Below are 15,406 nucleotides of genomic sequence, written 5' to 3'. Positions count from 1 at the left end.
CCTCTCTCCCCTCTCCCCTCTCCCCTCTCCCCTCTCCTCTCTCCTCTCTCCCCTCTCCTCTCTCCCCTCTCCTCTCTCCCCTCTCCCCTCTCCTCTCTCCCCTCTCCCCTCTCCTCTCCTCTCTCCTCTCTCCTCTCTCCTCTATCCCCTCTCCTCTCCCTTCTCTCTCTCCTCTCCCTTCTCCCCTCTCCCCTCGCCCCTCTCCTCTCTCCTCTCTCCTCTCTCCCCTCTCCTCTCTCCCCTCTCCTCTCTCCCCTCTCCCCTCTCCCCTCTCCTCTCTCCCCTCTCCCCTCTCCCCTCTCCCCTCTCCTCTCCTCTCTCCTCTCTCCTCTCTCCTCTATCCCCTCTCCTCTCCCTTCTCTCTCTCCTCTCCCTTCTCCCCTCTCCCCTCGCCCCTCTCCTCTCTCCTCTCTCCTCTCTCCTCTCTCCCCTCTCCCCTCTCCCCTCTCCTCTCCTCTCTCCTCTCTCCTCTCTCCCCTCTCCCCTCTCCTCTCTCCTCTCTCCTCTCTCCTCTCTCCTCTCTCCCCTCTCCCCTCTCCTCTCTCCTCTCTCCCCTCTCCCCTCTCCCCTCTCCCCTCTCCTCTCTCCCCTCTCCTCTCTCCCCTCTCCTCTCTCCTCTCTCCTCTCTCCTCTCTCCCCTCTCCCCTCTCCCCTCTCCCCTCTCCCCTCTCCCCTCTCCTCTCTCCCCTCTCCCCTCTCCCCTCTCCTCTCTCCCCTCTCCCCTCTCCCCTCTCCTCTCTCCTCTCTCCTCTCTCCCCTCTCCCCTCTCCTCTCTCCCTCTCCCTCTCCCCTCTCCCCTCTCCCCTCTCCTCTCTCCCCTCTCCCCTCTCCCCTCTCCTCTCCTCTCTCCTCTCTCCTCTCTCCTCTATCCCCTCTCCCCTCTCCTCTCCTCTCTCCTCTCTCCCCTCTCCTCTCTCCTCTCTCCCCTCTCCTCTCCCTTCTCTCCTCTCCCCTCTCCCCTCTCCCTTCTCCCCTCGCCCCTCTCCTCTCCTCTCTCCTCTCTCCTCTCTCCTCTCTCCTCTCTCCTCTCTCCCCTCTCCTCTCCCTTCTCTCCTCTCCCCTCTCCCCTCTCCTCTCCTCTCCCCTCTCCCCTCTCCCCTCTCCCCTCTCCCCTCTCCTCTCTCCTCTCTCCTCTCTCCTCTCTCCTCTCTCCCCTCTCCTCTCCCTTCTCTCCTCACCCCTCTCCCCTCTCCCCTCTCCCCTCTCCTCTCCTCTCTCCTCTCTCCTCTCTCCCCTCTCCCCTCTCCCCTCTCCCCTCTCCTCTCTCCTCTCTCCTCTCTCCCCTCTCCCCTCTCCTCTCCTCTCTCCTCTCTCCTCTCTCCCCTCTCCTCTCTCCTCTCTCCCCTCTCCTCTCCCTTCTCTCCTCTCCCCTCTCCCCTCTCCCTTCTCCCCTCGCCCCTCTCCTCTCCTCAGCCTCCTCTCATCCAGGCGATCTTCAGCGGAGACCCAGAAGAGATCCGTATACTCATCTACAAGTCCGAAGACATCAACGCTCTGGTGAGGACACACGAGAGAGAGTCGGTTCCCCCAATATCCATTTATAATTTATTTATTTTTGTATTATGGATTTCTACTGGAATTACTGGTTTACAAGCTTTAATGTTCATAAAACACATTATTTTACATTCTCTAAGACAACATTATGAGACAATCAAGATGATTTGTCTGCCACAACTGTACAGTTTTATGGGATTTTACCAATATCTGGCCATAAATGGCCATAACTCAACGTAAACTCCTGTACTACACACCCTAATATTTATTAGGAATTAGTATTAATTAATTAAAGTTTCCTTTCAATCATCTTTTAGGGCGACTCGGCTCGGCGGTCGTCTTCAAGGCCCTCGCTTCCTTTTTTACCTACGTGATCATATTTAGTCCGATTTCAAAGAGTTTGTGAATTCAATTAAAATTTTTAGATACTTTTTCTGGTTGTTTTTTGCCTCTTTTTTTTTAATGATAGAGAGAGAGAGAGAGAGAGAGAGAGAGAGAGAGATGGCCCAATGTAAACAATATCATGGCGCTGGAGGGGCAACGGGAGCTCCAGCTCTTATTTTAGGGGGCGCTAACGTGCACAACTCCTCTCTTAAACGACAATAAATGACCTTTGACCCTTGAAGACCCGTTTTTTTCTTCTTACAAGCGACCAACTGACCACCTTCCTCCCTGCAGGACGCGGAGAAGCGCACGCCGCTGCACGCAGCCGCCTTCCTGGGCGATGCCGAGATCACCGAGCTGCTCATCCTCTCTGGTAACACCCCCCCACACCTCCACTTCCTCCCCTCTTTCTGTCTCTCTCCTTCTCTTTCAGCCTCCATCTTTTATCTTCTGCATGCATATTTGCCTAAATTCTAGACCTTAAAAAAAATGCTTCATTGTAGCGACAGAATAACATGTATTTTTTTTTTTAAATGATGAAGGACGACAACATCTTTTCATTTTTATTTAGTTATTTATGTTTACAAAATGAACCAAAACACCGCCAGTGAGGACGATGATGATGATGATGATGATGATGAGCATACGCATGAAACCAAATTTAAATCATCCAGTGCCAACATCTCATTGATGTGCTAATATATTTATACATATATTTATTTTCCGGACAACAACGGAGCTCAGTGGCACAAAGGAATACGATTTATCGGGCTTTGATGACACCTGTTTTTTTATTAATTGACGATAATAAAAGTCCTAACATCCTTAAACTCTGTGTGCTTCTGCAGGGGCTCGGGTCAACGCCAAAGACAACATGTGGCTCACCCCCCTGCATCGCGCCGTGGCCTCTCGGAGCGAGGTGACCACACACACACACACACACACACACACACACACACACACACACAGATCCTCGCTGTGACACAGGTGTGGAGCTGCGCCTCGTGGCATTTACCTGAAAACTCTGTGCATAGTTTTACGAGCCTCTCCTAAACTCACACCCTGTATCTTCAGCCGGCCTCAGGAATGTGGGTCGGAGCAGCTGACGAGCCTCCGGTGCCCAAACGAGTACGGCCGTAGAATATGTGGAGTCATTAAGTCGACTGTAATTTACACTTCCTTCACAACTCGTTGCCTCGGAGTTCATCTGACACACGAGAACTCTTTGCTCTACCCACAAGTCGACCACAGTAGCCTGGAAATTAATTGTAATGGTAATAAATAGTTAATAAATAGCCATATGTTCTGTTTTTGTTTATCCAGCTGATTGTAAGTTCTTTGTTTTATGCTCATTTTGTTACCCGCAAATTAACCTAATAAATAATAATAAATTGAAAAAAGAATATATATATATATATATATATATATATATATATATATTTATATATAATATATATATATATTTATTTATTTATATATATTTTTTTCTTCCACTTCCTGTAATCTCAATCTCGTTACTTCTCTTTTAATAACTTTCCCTCTGCAGCGGCACCCCAGTGACTTTATTTCTTCTCCCAGGAGGCGGTGCGCGTCCTGATCCGCCACTCGGCCGACGTGAACGCGCGGGACAAGAACTGGCAGACGCCGCTGCACGTCGCCGCCGCCAACAACGCGCTGCGCTGCGCGGAGGTCATCATCCCGCTGCTGAGCAGCGCCAACGTGTCGGACCGCGGCGGGCGCACCGCCCTGCACCACGCCGCCCTCAACGGCCACACGGAGGTACTGCAGGCGACTTCAAAAGCCTCCCCTTTATCCGATCCCCACTCTTCCTTCTCCGGGCGCGTTGGAGCACTTCGGCCGCTGTGATGTAACCCGGCTTTGTGCTATTCTGGTGGGATGGTTTGGCTTAATGGGAACAGGTGGGCGGCTGCAGCTGTGTCATCGGGGTTATTAAGTGGGTTGCTCTTTTTTTTTTTTTTCTTGCATTCACAAATGTGCAGAATCTAAAATTAACAATGAGAGGCGGAAGATTTCTTCGACTCCTTCTATTTCTCTCCAGAGCCAAGTGATGTATTTACATTGCTGTTGCATAAAGACGTCACACACACACACACACACACAAATATGTAAATATCTTTCCCACTGATCCCCCCCCCCCCCCCTCTCCCTCTCCGTCAGATGGTGAACCTCCTCCTCGCTAAAGGAGCCAACATCAACGCCTTCGATAAGAAAGATGGCCGCGCGCTGCACTGGGCGGCTTTCATGGGTGAGAGACGAGAACTGAGTCGCTTATTGGCGCATGAAGGCTTTTTATATTTTATACAAGTCGATCATTGTGAGTCGAAGACGTTGTTGGAAATTAAATTGTTAGATCTCGTGTTTTTCGAACACAAATGAAATAACGGAAAATCACAGAAGCACTAAAAGGAGAACATATATATATATATATATATATATATATATATATATATATTTCACTTTAGATATACTTTAGATAAGTGTTCCTTTTTATATATTTTTTAATATATATATTTTATATTTGTGGTACAAGTTTAAGACAATTTAGATATTTTATTTTTGCCAAAAAAAAAAAAAAGGTTACAAATGATGATCAGAAAATGTCATATTTCTCACATTTAAAGTATTTTTGCAGCTTCTCTCTTTTATTGTCAATTAGTTAACAATTAATTAATTAATATAAAAAAATTTTTTTTTTTTATCTGTGACGTTTACGCGTTTATTGCTTTAGTGTTTTTTGTCATTCTAACAACTGATGCCTCCTTTATTTTTCCCGTGTGCTCCGGTGCGCCCCCTGCAGGTCATTTGGATGTGGCGTGTCTGTTGGTGAGTCAGGGCGCCGAGATCAGCTGCAAGGACAAACGGGGATACACTCCCCTCCACACGGCGGCCTCCAGCGGGAAGATCGCTGTCGTCAAACACCTGCTGAACCTGACGGTGGAGGTCAGGACACACACACACACACACGGTTGTCTTTCTATACTCGTGAGGACCTTCATTACCATGGATTCCCCCTAGTCCCTTACCCTGACCTTGACCATCCACACACACCGTTGAAGAGAACTTTTCACCCCTTTCCGTCGGCCATAACAACAGGTCTTGTTTGTGTTGTTGTTTACCCAGATCGATGAGTGCAACGCGTTCGGGAACACGGCGCTCCACGTGGCCTGTTTCAACGGCCAGGACGCCGTCGTCAGCGAGCTCATCGACTACGGGGCGAACGTCGGCCAGGCCAACAACAAGGGCTTCACGCCGCTGCACTTCGCCGCCGCCTCCACGCACGGAGCGCTGTGCCTGGAGTTCCTGGTCAACAACGGGGCCGACGTCAACGTGCAGGTGCGTCGAAAAAAGTCGTGTTTGTGCCCCCACCTGATAGATGTGAGTGCAATATTTACCATCTCTCTTTTTGATCTCTACCAACTCCTTAATGCCGCTGAAGAGCTAAAATAAGAGCGTTGGACTTGGACATGCTAATGTTGCTTTGCTAAAAAAAGTAGCTTGAAAAGGAGATATATATATAAATATATATTCTCCTCTTCAAGCTACTTTTTTTAATATATATATATATATATATAATATTATATTTGTGGTACACATTTAAGATGATTGTTAATTTGAAGGAGAATAAAAAGGAACACTAGTATATATATTTTATATTTATTTGAGACGATTGTCAATTTAATTGACTATGAAAAAAATTCATAGTCTTTACCAGGTATTGAGAAGGAGAATATATATATATATATATATATATATATATATATATATATATATACATACAAGTATATATATTTTATATTTGTGGTACACATTTAAGATGATTGTTACTTTAATTAGATTTTTAATTTAAAAGGAGAGTATATATATATATATATATATATATATATATATATATATATATATATATATATATAAAAAATACATAAGAAGGAACACTTAAGTATATATATATTTTTTTGGGGTACACATTTAAGACGATTTAATTCACTATGAAAAAAAATCAAATTAAAATAAAGCACAATTGAGCATGTTAATATTATTGCACACATCTATATGCTTTCGCGTCCCCAGAGTCGTGACGGGAAGAGTCCTCTCCACATGACGGCGGTTCACGGGCGCTTCACTCGCTCACAGACCCTCATCCAGAATGGTGACGCCCCCCCTTTCGTCTCTTTTTTTAAAACATCCTCCCTCTCTCTCTCTCTCTCTCTCTCTCTCTCTCTCTCTCTCTCATCCGTAAACAATGTTATAAACGAACGTCTTCATTTTGCAGGCGGTGAGATCGACAGCGTGGACAAGGACGGCAACACGCCGCTGCACATCGCCGCCCGCTACGGCCACGAGCTCCTCATCAACACGCTCATCACCAGCGGCGCCGACTGCACCAGGTTTGTTTTCTTTTCTTTTTTTTTTTTTTCACCTTTCATGTTGTCAATGACGACGAGGCATCCGGTTAAAAATAAGAGACTCTCTTGTTTCCTTCTCCCCTCCACAAAAGGCGAGGAGTCCACGACATGTTCCCTCTCCACCTGGCGGCCTTGAACGCTCACTCAGACTGCTGCAGGAAGCTGCTGTCCTCAGGTGAACCAGCACAACGTAGACTTAGTTAAACCAGCAGGACGTAGACTTAGTTAAACCAGCACAACGTAGACTTAGTTAAACCAGCACAACGTAGACTTAGTTAAACCAGCAGGACGTAGACTTAGTTAAACCAGCACAACGTAGACTTAGTTAAACCAGCAGGACGTAGACTTAGTTAAACCAGCACAACGTAGACTTAGTTAAACCAGCACAACGTAGACTTAGTTAAACCAGCAGGACGTAGACTTTGTTAAACCAGCAGGAACGTAGACTTAGTTAAACCAGCACAACGTAGACTTAGTTAAACCAGCACAACGTAGATTTAGTTAAACCAGCAGGACGTAGACTTTGTTAAACCAGCAGGAACGTAGACTTAGTTAAACCAGCACAACGTAGACTTAGTTAAACCAGCACAACGTAGATTTAGTTAAACTAGCAGGACGTAGACTTAGTTAAACCAGCACAACGTAGACTTTGTTAAACCAGCAGGACGTAGACTTTGTTAAACCAGCAGGAACGTAGACTTATTTAAACCAGCACAACGTAGACTTATTTAAACCAGCACAACGTAGACTTAGTTAAACCAGCAGGAACGTAGACTTAGTTAAACCAGCACAACGTAGATTTAGTTAAACTAGCAGGACGTAGACTTAGTTAAACCAGCACAACGTAGATTTTGTTAAACCAGCAGGACGTAGACTTAGTTAAACCAGCAGGAACGTAGACTTAGTTAAACCAGTACAACGTAGACTTAGTTAAACCAGCAGGAACGTAGACTTAGTTAAACCAGCAGGAACGTAGACTTAGTTAAACCAGCACAACGTAGACTTTGTTAAACCAGCAGGAACGTAGACTTAGTTAAACCAGTACAACGTAGACTTAGTTAAACCAGCAGAACGTAGACTTAGTTAAACCAGCAGGAACGTAGACTTTGTTAAACCAGCACAACGTAGACTTAGTTAAACCAGCAGGAACGTAGACTTAGTTAAACCAGCAGGAACGTAGACTTAGTTAAACCAGCACAACGTAGATTTAGTTAAACTAGCAGGACGTAGACTTTGTTAAACCAGCAGGACGAAGACTTTGTTAAACCAGCAGGAACGTAGACTTATTTAAACCAGCACAACGTAGACTTATTTAAACCAGCACAACGTAGACTTAGTTAAACCAGCAGGAACGTAGACTTATTTAAACCAGCACAACGTAGACTTAGTTAAACCAGCACAACGTAGACTTAGTTAAACCAGCAGGAACGTAGACTTAGTTAAACCAGTACAACGTAGACTTAGTTAAACCAGTACAACGTAGACTTAGTTAAACCAGCACAACGTAGACTTAGTTAAACCAGCACAACGTAGACTTTGTTAAACCAGCAGGACGTAGACTTAGTTAAACCAGCAGGAACGTAGACTTTGTTAAACCAGCACAACGTAGACTTAGTTAAACCAGCACAACGTAGACTTAGTTAAACCAGCACAACGTAGACTTTGTTAAACCAGCAGGACGTAGACTTAGTTAAACCAGCAGGAACGTAGACTTAGTTAAACCAGCAGGAACGTAGACTTAGTTAAACCAGCACAACGTAGACTTAGTTAAACCAGCACAACGTAGACTTATTTAAACCGGCAGGAACGTAGACTTATTTAAACCAGCACAACGTAGACTTATTTAAACCAGCACAACGTAGACTTAGTTAAACCAGCAGGAACGTAGACTTTGTTAAACCAGCAGGAACGTAGACTTAGTTAAACCAGCACAACGTAGACTTAGTTAAACCAGCAGGAACGTAGACTTAGTTAAACCAGCACAACGTAGACTTAGTTAAACCAGCAGGAATGTAGACTTTGTTAAACCAGCACAACGTAGACTTAGTTAAACCAGCACAACGTAGACTTAGTTAAACCAGCAGGAACGTAGACTTAGTTAAACCAGCAGGAACGTAGACTTAGTTAAACCAGTACAACGTAGACTTATTTAAACCAGTACAACGTAGACTTAGTTAAACCAGCAGAACGTAGACTTAGTTAAACCAGCAGGAACGTAGACTTTGTTAAACCAGTACAACGTAGACTTTGTTAAACCAGTACAACGTAGACTTAGTTAAACCAGTACAACGTAGACTTAGTTAAACCAGCAGAACGTAGACTTAGTTAAACCAGCACAATGTAGACTTAGTTAAACTAGCAGAACGTAGACTTTGTTAAAGCAGCAGGAACGTAGACTTTGTTAAACCAGCAGAACGTAGACTTAGTTAAACCAGCAGGAACGTGGACTTAGGTAAACCAGCAGGAACGTGGACTTAGGTAAACCAGCAGGAACGTGGACTTAGGTAAACCAGCAGGAACGTAGACTTTGTTAAACCAGTAGAACATAGACTTAGTTAAACTAGCAGGAATGCAGACTTAGTTAAACCAGCACAACGTAGACTTATTTAAACCAGCACAATGTAGACTTAGTTAAACCAGCACAACGTAGACTTAGTTAAACCAGCAGGAACGTAGACTTTGTTAAACCAGCACAACGTAGACTTTGTTAAACCAGTAGAACGTAGACTTAGTTAAACCAGCACAATGTAGACTTAGTTAAACCAGCGAGATAATTCAATTATGATAATTTGTTATCGTCCAATGGAAACGATGGAATTGCGTATTTTAGATATCGTGATACCGAAATGTCTTCGTCTTAAGTTTGATGATAACGAACTCGCACTAACTCATTCCCAATTAAATAAAAAAATACTTTCATTTGTCGAGTATTTAATTCACACGATACCGTGTGTCTTTATTTCGTAGAGACCATCGTGACAAAAGAAAACAAGATGCTAATATATATATATTATAAACATCACAATAAATATCTATAAATCTGCCTCAATCAATTCTCAGGATAAAAGAGAAACGCTCTTTGTGACTGCAGAACTTTTTTATTCGGTTTTCTTCAGTATCAAAGTAATCCATATATATATATATATATATATATATATATATATATATATATATATATATATATATATGTCTGTACATCCACGAGCAAACTTTTAATGTTACTGCTGTTGTGGGAGCTGTTGTCTGTGGCCACGCCCCTATTTTGAGGCCTTTGCTCTTGTGATGTGAAATCCTTCGCACATTAAAATTAAGCCACACTTGTAGTTCTTCTTCCTGGTCTCCTAAACATGTCCAAATTCCTTCCTTTCTCTGATTCCTTCCTTCTTATATAAGTCTCTCTCTGTCTCTGTCTCTCTCTCTCTCTCTCTCTCTCTGTCTCTCTCTCTCTCTGTCTCTCTCTCTCTCTCTGTCTCTCTCTCTCTCTCTCTCCCCCTCCCTCCCTCCCTGCGGTGGCTGCCGCTGTGTGTTGTCCGTCTTCAGTCCGGAGGTTTATCATAGTGTGTAACGCCTCGGTCCTGTCTGCAGGCTTCCAGATAGACACCCCTGACAGCATGGGGAGGACCTGCCTGCACGCCGCCGCCGCCGGAGGGTGAGCCCCTTTTGTGTTCGTTACCCATGGAAACGCACAACAAACAACACAAACATTCCTGGAGAGCGTGTTTTTAAATGTGCCTCATCAGGAATGTAGACGACAGGAGCATGCTGGGTAGTGGAGAGGCCCCAGCTGGGTTACTCCACATTCCCACGCTTCCTCTTTCTGATGCAGAGGAATGTATTCTAGAATATGCAATTAGTGACACAGGCGTGTCGCTGCAGGTTTAAACCTGTAAGTCTACAGTCATATAAGACGTCTAGCTCTCCGTCTCTCTATATGTTTCATGGTCTTCTTGTAGTAATTCTCTCTCTCTCTCTCTGTGTGCAGCAATGTGGAGTGTGTGAAGCTGCTCCTGAGCAGCGGTGGAGACCACAACAGGAGGGATAAGTGTGGCAGGTGAGAGCTTCAGTTCATCATTAAAACATTAAAAAGCTAAAAGTAGAATACGTGTTGCAGTGAGATGCATTCATTGATTAATATTCTTGAATCTGGTTCAATTAAAGTCAAAAGCAAACAGAGGCGTGAAGTCTGACGTAATAAAGTGCGTCCTCGAGTGGGCGCGTCTATAATGTGTCTTTTATTTATTTCCCAGAACCCCCCTGCACTACGCGGCCGCCAGCCGCCACTACCCGTGCCTGGAGACCCTGGTGGCGTGCGGCACCGCCGTCAACGCCACGGACCAGTGGGGCCGCTCCGCCCTGCACTACGCCGCCGCCTCGGACCTGGACAGGAGGTGAGGGTTCCTGTCCACTTCCTGTCCACTTCCTCCTCACTTCCTCTTTTATCTCACCCCCTCCCCCCCCCTCGTTGTCTCTCCCTCTAAAGGCGCCGCGTCGCTCTGGAGCCGGAGAGTGAAGGCGTTCAGGCGGAGAGGGAGAAGGAAGCCGCGCTGTAAGTCCACTCCATTAAATACATAATGCTGTGATGTAAAGTAGCGTTTAAACACACACAAAAATGACAAAATTAAGTTACAAACGGTTGTATACGTGATGCAAACATTTTATTTTAATAATATTTTATTATTCTAAAGAGAAACAGACATCACTCTCATTTATGATGATTCTTAATAATTTTACGATGATACTTTTCTTCATGGGGATATTTTAAAGTATTTTTTTTATATTAAAACAAGAAAGAAATCAAATTTAAATTGATCAAATGAATATTTATAATTACTGTTGTGTGTGTATGTTTTTTTTAAAGAGAGACAAACATCACTCCTTTTTTTTTTTAAATAATTCATTTTAAGTATATTGTAGAAAACAAAGATCAAATAAAACAATGAAAGATATAAAAGTAAAACCATTTTCCAACACATCCTCCGCGTTTTTCTGTAATGTGAAGATTTAATGTCGTGAATAATAGCTCACTGGATAAAAGGATTACTGGAGAACACCTTAATTAAAGTGTTTTGTCCCATTTGTCCCACCAATGAAATGGAGGCGTTCCTCACAGCCGTAGAAATAACCCAAAATAAGACACCGTGTTCGGTCTCCATGACAACCGGAGATGTTTTTTGCTTTCCAGATGTTTGGAGTTCCTCCTTCAGAGCGGAGCCGCGGCCTCTCTGAAGGACAAGCAGGGCTACAGCCCGGTCCACTACGCTGCAGCCTACGGACACAGGCACTGCCTGGAGCTGGTCAGTACACACACACACACACACACACGCTGCGTACGAGCCGGGTTCACGTTGATGTGTGTGTGTGTGTTGTGATTTTCAGCTGCTGGATAAAGACGACGGTCACAAAGACGACCCCGAGTCTCGGAACGCTCGGAGCCCGCTGCACCTCGCCGTGAGTCCTTTAAAATATATTAGTGCTGATACAATACCGGAGTTTTAAAAATGTAGCTGTAATCTTTTCTTTAGACAAAGTTCTTAAATGTAACACAAAAAGTGGCAAAATGAGTTAAACTTAAAAAAACAGCTGTACGCTCATTGTAGAATTAATAGATTTTAATATTTTAATAGATTTGTATTTTAAAGAGAGTCTTTGATTGATTCATTCACTAAAACACAACGATAGATTGATTATAAAAAGATATAAAGTGATAAATAATAAATTGTAATATAAAGCGGTCGTGTGAATTATCTGTAGACTTGATACACGCATTCAAATTGAACTTAAGCAAAAGAAGGCAACTTTATTAAACGTTAAAAACTTTGCTTCAGTGAAATTATGATTTTTTAAATGATCCGATCAGAGAATAAGATAAATCTATACTTTGATAATTAGATGAACCATTATCCGTGTAGATATGAAGGTTAAAAAGTGCTGTTCTTGGTCACATCCCCCTAAAGAAGTGACCTCTTACATGCTACCTGTGGGCGTGTCTCTGCAGGCGTACCACGGCCACGCCCAGGCCCTGGAGGTGCTGCTGCAGGGGGAGAGGGAGGTGGACCAGGGGGACGAGGCGGGGCGGACCCCCCTGGCCCTGGCCGCCCTGCGGGGCCACGCCGACTGCGTTCACACCCTCCTCGGCCAGGGGGCGTCGCCGCGCTCCACCGACACCCAGTACGGACGCAACCCGGTCCACCTGGCAGGTGGGTTCTGGTTCTGGTTCGCGTAAAAAAAACCATCTGTATCAACACCGAGTGTCGAGAAACGGTGGACACTTTGGTTTTTAATGATTTTATTTACTTTTTTTTTGCTTTTATGCTTCCAGTTTTATTTATTTATTTTTTTCCAAAGTAAAAACCTGAGATTTATCAATTTTTTTAAAAAATTCTCCATCCAAGTACACACGATTTTGTCGCTTTTAAAAAAACACCTTCACTGATTGCAATCCCATAATGTATCTGTAATCTACGAGGTTGTGATTTAAATCTATTAAACTAAACGATAAATGGATTGTTCAAAAAAGCCTTCGACAAGCTTTTAAGGATATTTATGTGAGTCGCAGATTTAAAACATGACTTTTATTACCAGATTGCGTGACGGGTGTTTCAGGTGTTTCTAAAGTAAAGAAAGTGGAATGGTGCCATATGTCCGGATGATTGGCACCGCGCTGTAGTTCACAGCTTGACAACGCAGCTTGTTTGTTGTATTTGTTTCTATTCAACGCGCTTCTTCCTTTAGTGGTATTTCCTACTTACTTTAGTGGTATTTCCTTCTTCCTTTAGTGGTATTTCCTACTTCCTTTAGTGGTATTTCCTACTTCCTTTAGTGGTATTTCCTACTTCCTTTAGTGGTATTTCCTTCTTCCTTTAGTGGTATTTCCTACTTCCTTTAGTGGTATTTCCTACTTCCTTTAGTGGTATTTCCTACTTCCTTTAGTGGTATTTCCTTCTTCCTTTAGTGGTATTTCCTACTTCCTTTAGTGGTATTTCCTACTTCCTTTAGTGGTATTTCCTACTTCCTTTAGTGGTATTTCCTTCTTCCTTTAGTGGTATTTCCTACTTACTTTAGTGGTATTTCCTACTTACTTTAGTGGTATTTCCTTCTTCCTTTAGTGGTATTTCCTACTTCCTTTAGTGGTATTTCCTACTTCCTTTAGTGGTATTTCCTTCTTCCTTTAGTGGTATTTCCTACTTCCTTTAGTGGTATTTCCTACTTCCTTTAGTGGTATTTCCTACTTCCTTTAGTGGTATTTCCTTCTTCCTTTAGTGGTATTTCCTACTTACTTTAGTGGTATTTCCTTCTTCCTTTAGTGGTATTTCCTACTTCCTTTAGTGGTATTTCCTACTTCCTTTAGTGGTATTTCCTTCTTCCTTTAGTGGTATTTCCTACTTCCTTTAGTGGTATTTCCTACTTCCTTTAGTGGTATTTCCTACTTCCTTTAGTGGTATTTCCTTCTTCCTTTAGTGGTATTTCCTACTTCCTTTAGTGGTATTTCCTACTCCCTTTAGTGGTATTTCCTACTTCCTTTAGTGGTATTTCCTTCTTCCTTTAGTGGTATTTCCTACTTCCTTTAGTGGTATTTCCTTCTTCCTTTAGTGGTATTTCCTTCTTCCTTTAGTGGTATTTCCTACTTCCTTTAGTGGTATTTCCTACTCCCTTTAGTGTTATTTCCTACTCCCTTTAGTGTTATTTCCTACTTCCTTTAGTGGTATTTCCTTCTTCCTTTAGTGGTATTTCCTACTTCCTTTAGTGGTATTTCCTTCTTCCTTTAGTGGTATTTCCTTCTTCCTTTAGTGGTATTTCCTACTTCCTTTAGTGGTATTTCCTACTCCCTTTAGTGTTATTTCCTTCTTCCTTTAGTGGTATTTCCTACTTCCTTTAGTGGTATTTCCTTCTTCCTTTAGTGGTATTTCCTTCTTCCTTTAGTGGTATTTCCTACTTCCTTTAGTGGTATTTCCTACTCCCTTTAGTGTTATTTCCTACTCCCTTTAGTGTTATTTCCTACTTCCTTTAGTGGTATTTCCTTCTTCCTTTAGTGGTATTTCCTACTTCCTTTAGTGGTATTTCCTACTTCCTTTAGTGGTATTTCCTACTCCCTTTAGTGGTATTTCCTACTCCCTTTAGTGGTATTTCCTACTTCCTTTAGTGGTATTTCCTTCTTCCTTTAGTGGTATTTCCTACTTCCTTTAGTGGTATTTCCTTCTTCCTTTAGTGGTATTTCCTACTTCCTTTAGTGGTATTTCCTACTTACTTTAGTGGTATTTCCTACTCCCTTTTAGTGGTATTTCCTTCTTCCTTTAGTGGTATTTCCTACTCCCTTTAGTGTTATTTCCTACTCCCTTTAGTGGTATTTCCTACTTCCTTTAGTGGTATTTCCTACTTACTTTAGTGGTATTTCCTACTCCCTTTTAGTGGTATTTCCTTCTTCCTTTAGTGGTATTTCCTACTCCCTTTAGTGTTATTTCCTACTCCCTTTAGTGGTATTTCCTACTTCCTTTAGTGGTATTTCCTTCTTCCTTTAGTGGTATTTCCTACTTCCTTTAGTGGTATTTCCTACTTACTTTAGTGGTATTTCCTACTCCCTTTAGTGGTATTTCCTACTTCCTTTAGTGGTATTTCCTTCTTCCTTTAGTGGTATTTCCTTCTTCCTTTAGTGGTATTTCCTTCTTCCTTTAGTGGTATTTCCTTCTTCCTTTAGTGGTATTTCCTACTCCCTTTAGTGGTATTTCCTTCTTCTTTTAGTGGTATTTCCTACTTCCTTTAGTGGTATTTCCTACTCCCTTTAGTGGTATTTCCTACTTCCTTTAGTGGTATTTCCTACTTTCTTTAGTGGTATTTCCTACTTCCTTTAGTGGTATTTCCTACTCCCTTTAGTGGTATTTCCTACTTCCTTTAGTGGTATTTCCTACTTCCTTTAGTGGTATTTCCTACTCCCTTTAGTGGTATTTCCTTCTTCCTTTAGTGGTATTTCCTACTTCCTTTAGTGGTATTTCCTACTTCCTTTAGTGGTATTTCCTACTCCCTTTAGTGGTATTTCCTTCTTCCTTTAGTGGTATTTCCTACTTCCTTTAGTGGTATTTCCTACTCCCTTTAGTGGTATTTCCTTCTTC

General features: G+C 42.9%; 1 protein-coding gene across 4 annotated transcripts in view; it reads left to right on the top strand.

Moving 5' to 3' along the window:
* ankrd44 (ankyrin repeat domain 44) overlaps positions 1–15,406 on the top strand; it is a 31,182-nt gene that overhangs the window by 6,225 nt on the left and 9,551 nt on the right. For 3 of the 4 annotated variants that reach the window (XM_034560944.1, XM_034560945.1, XM_034560947.1), the window contains exons 2-18: positions 1,414–1,497; positions 2,173–2,251; positions 2,727–2,797; positions 3,457–3,657; positions 4,057–4,144; positions 4,697–4,839; positions 5,020–5,232; positions 5,968–6,046; positions 6,170–6,284; positions 6,395–6,477; positions 9,888–9,951; positions 10,285–10,353; positions 10,550–10,690; positions 10,783–10,848; positions 11,485–11,596; positions 11,679–11,750; positions 12,298–12,499. In XM_034560944.1, the coding sequence (XP_034416835.1) occupies positions 1,414–1,497; positions 2,173–2,251; positions 2,727–2,797; positions 3,457–3,657; positions 4,057–4,144; positions 4,697–4,839; positions 5,020–5,232; positions 5,968–6,046; positions 6,170–6,284; positions 6,395–6,477; positions 9,888–9,951; positions 10,285–10,353; positions 10,550–10,690; positions 10,783–10,848; positions 11,485–11,596; positions 11,679–11,750; positions 12,298–12,499 (1,882 nt within the window). Of the gene's footprint in view, positions 1–1,413; positions 1,498–2,172; positions 2,252–2,726; positions 2,798–3,456; positions 3,658–3,678; positions 3,798–4,056; positions 4,145–4,696; positions 4,840–5,019; positions 5,233–5,967; positions 6,047–6,169; positions 6,285–6,394; positions 6,478–9,887; positions 9,952–10,284; positions 10,354–10,549; positions 10,691–10,782; positions 10,849–11,484; positions 11,597–11,678; positions 11,751–12,297; positions 12,500–15,406 lie in introns of those variants that run through there. The other variant, XM_034560948.1, reaches the window with a different exon arrangement.

This window comes from Cyclopterus lumpus, chromosome 21, assembly GCF_009769545.1.
Source record: "Cyclopterus lumpus isolate fCycLum1 chromosome 21, fCycLum1.pri, whole genome shotgun sequence".
In the NCBI taxonomy this organism is placed as follows: domain Eukaryota; kingdom Metazoa; phylum Chordata; class Actinopteri; order Perciformes; family Cyclopteridae; genus Cyclopterus; species Cyclopterus lumpus.
Note: the sequence above shows the minus strand (reverse complement) of the source record. Positions and strands in the feature narration are given on the sequence as shown.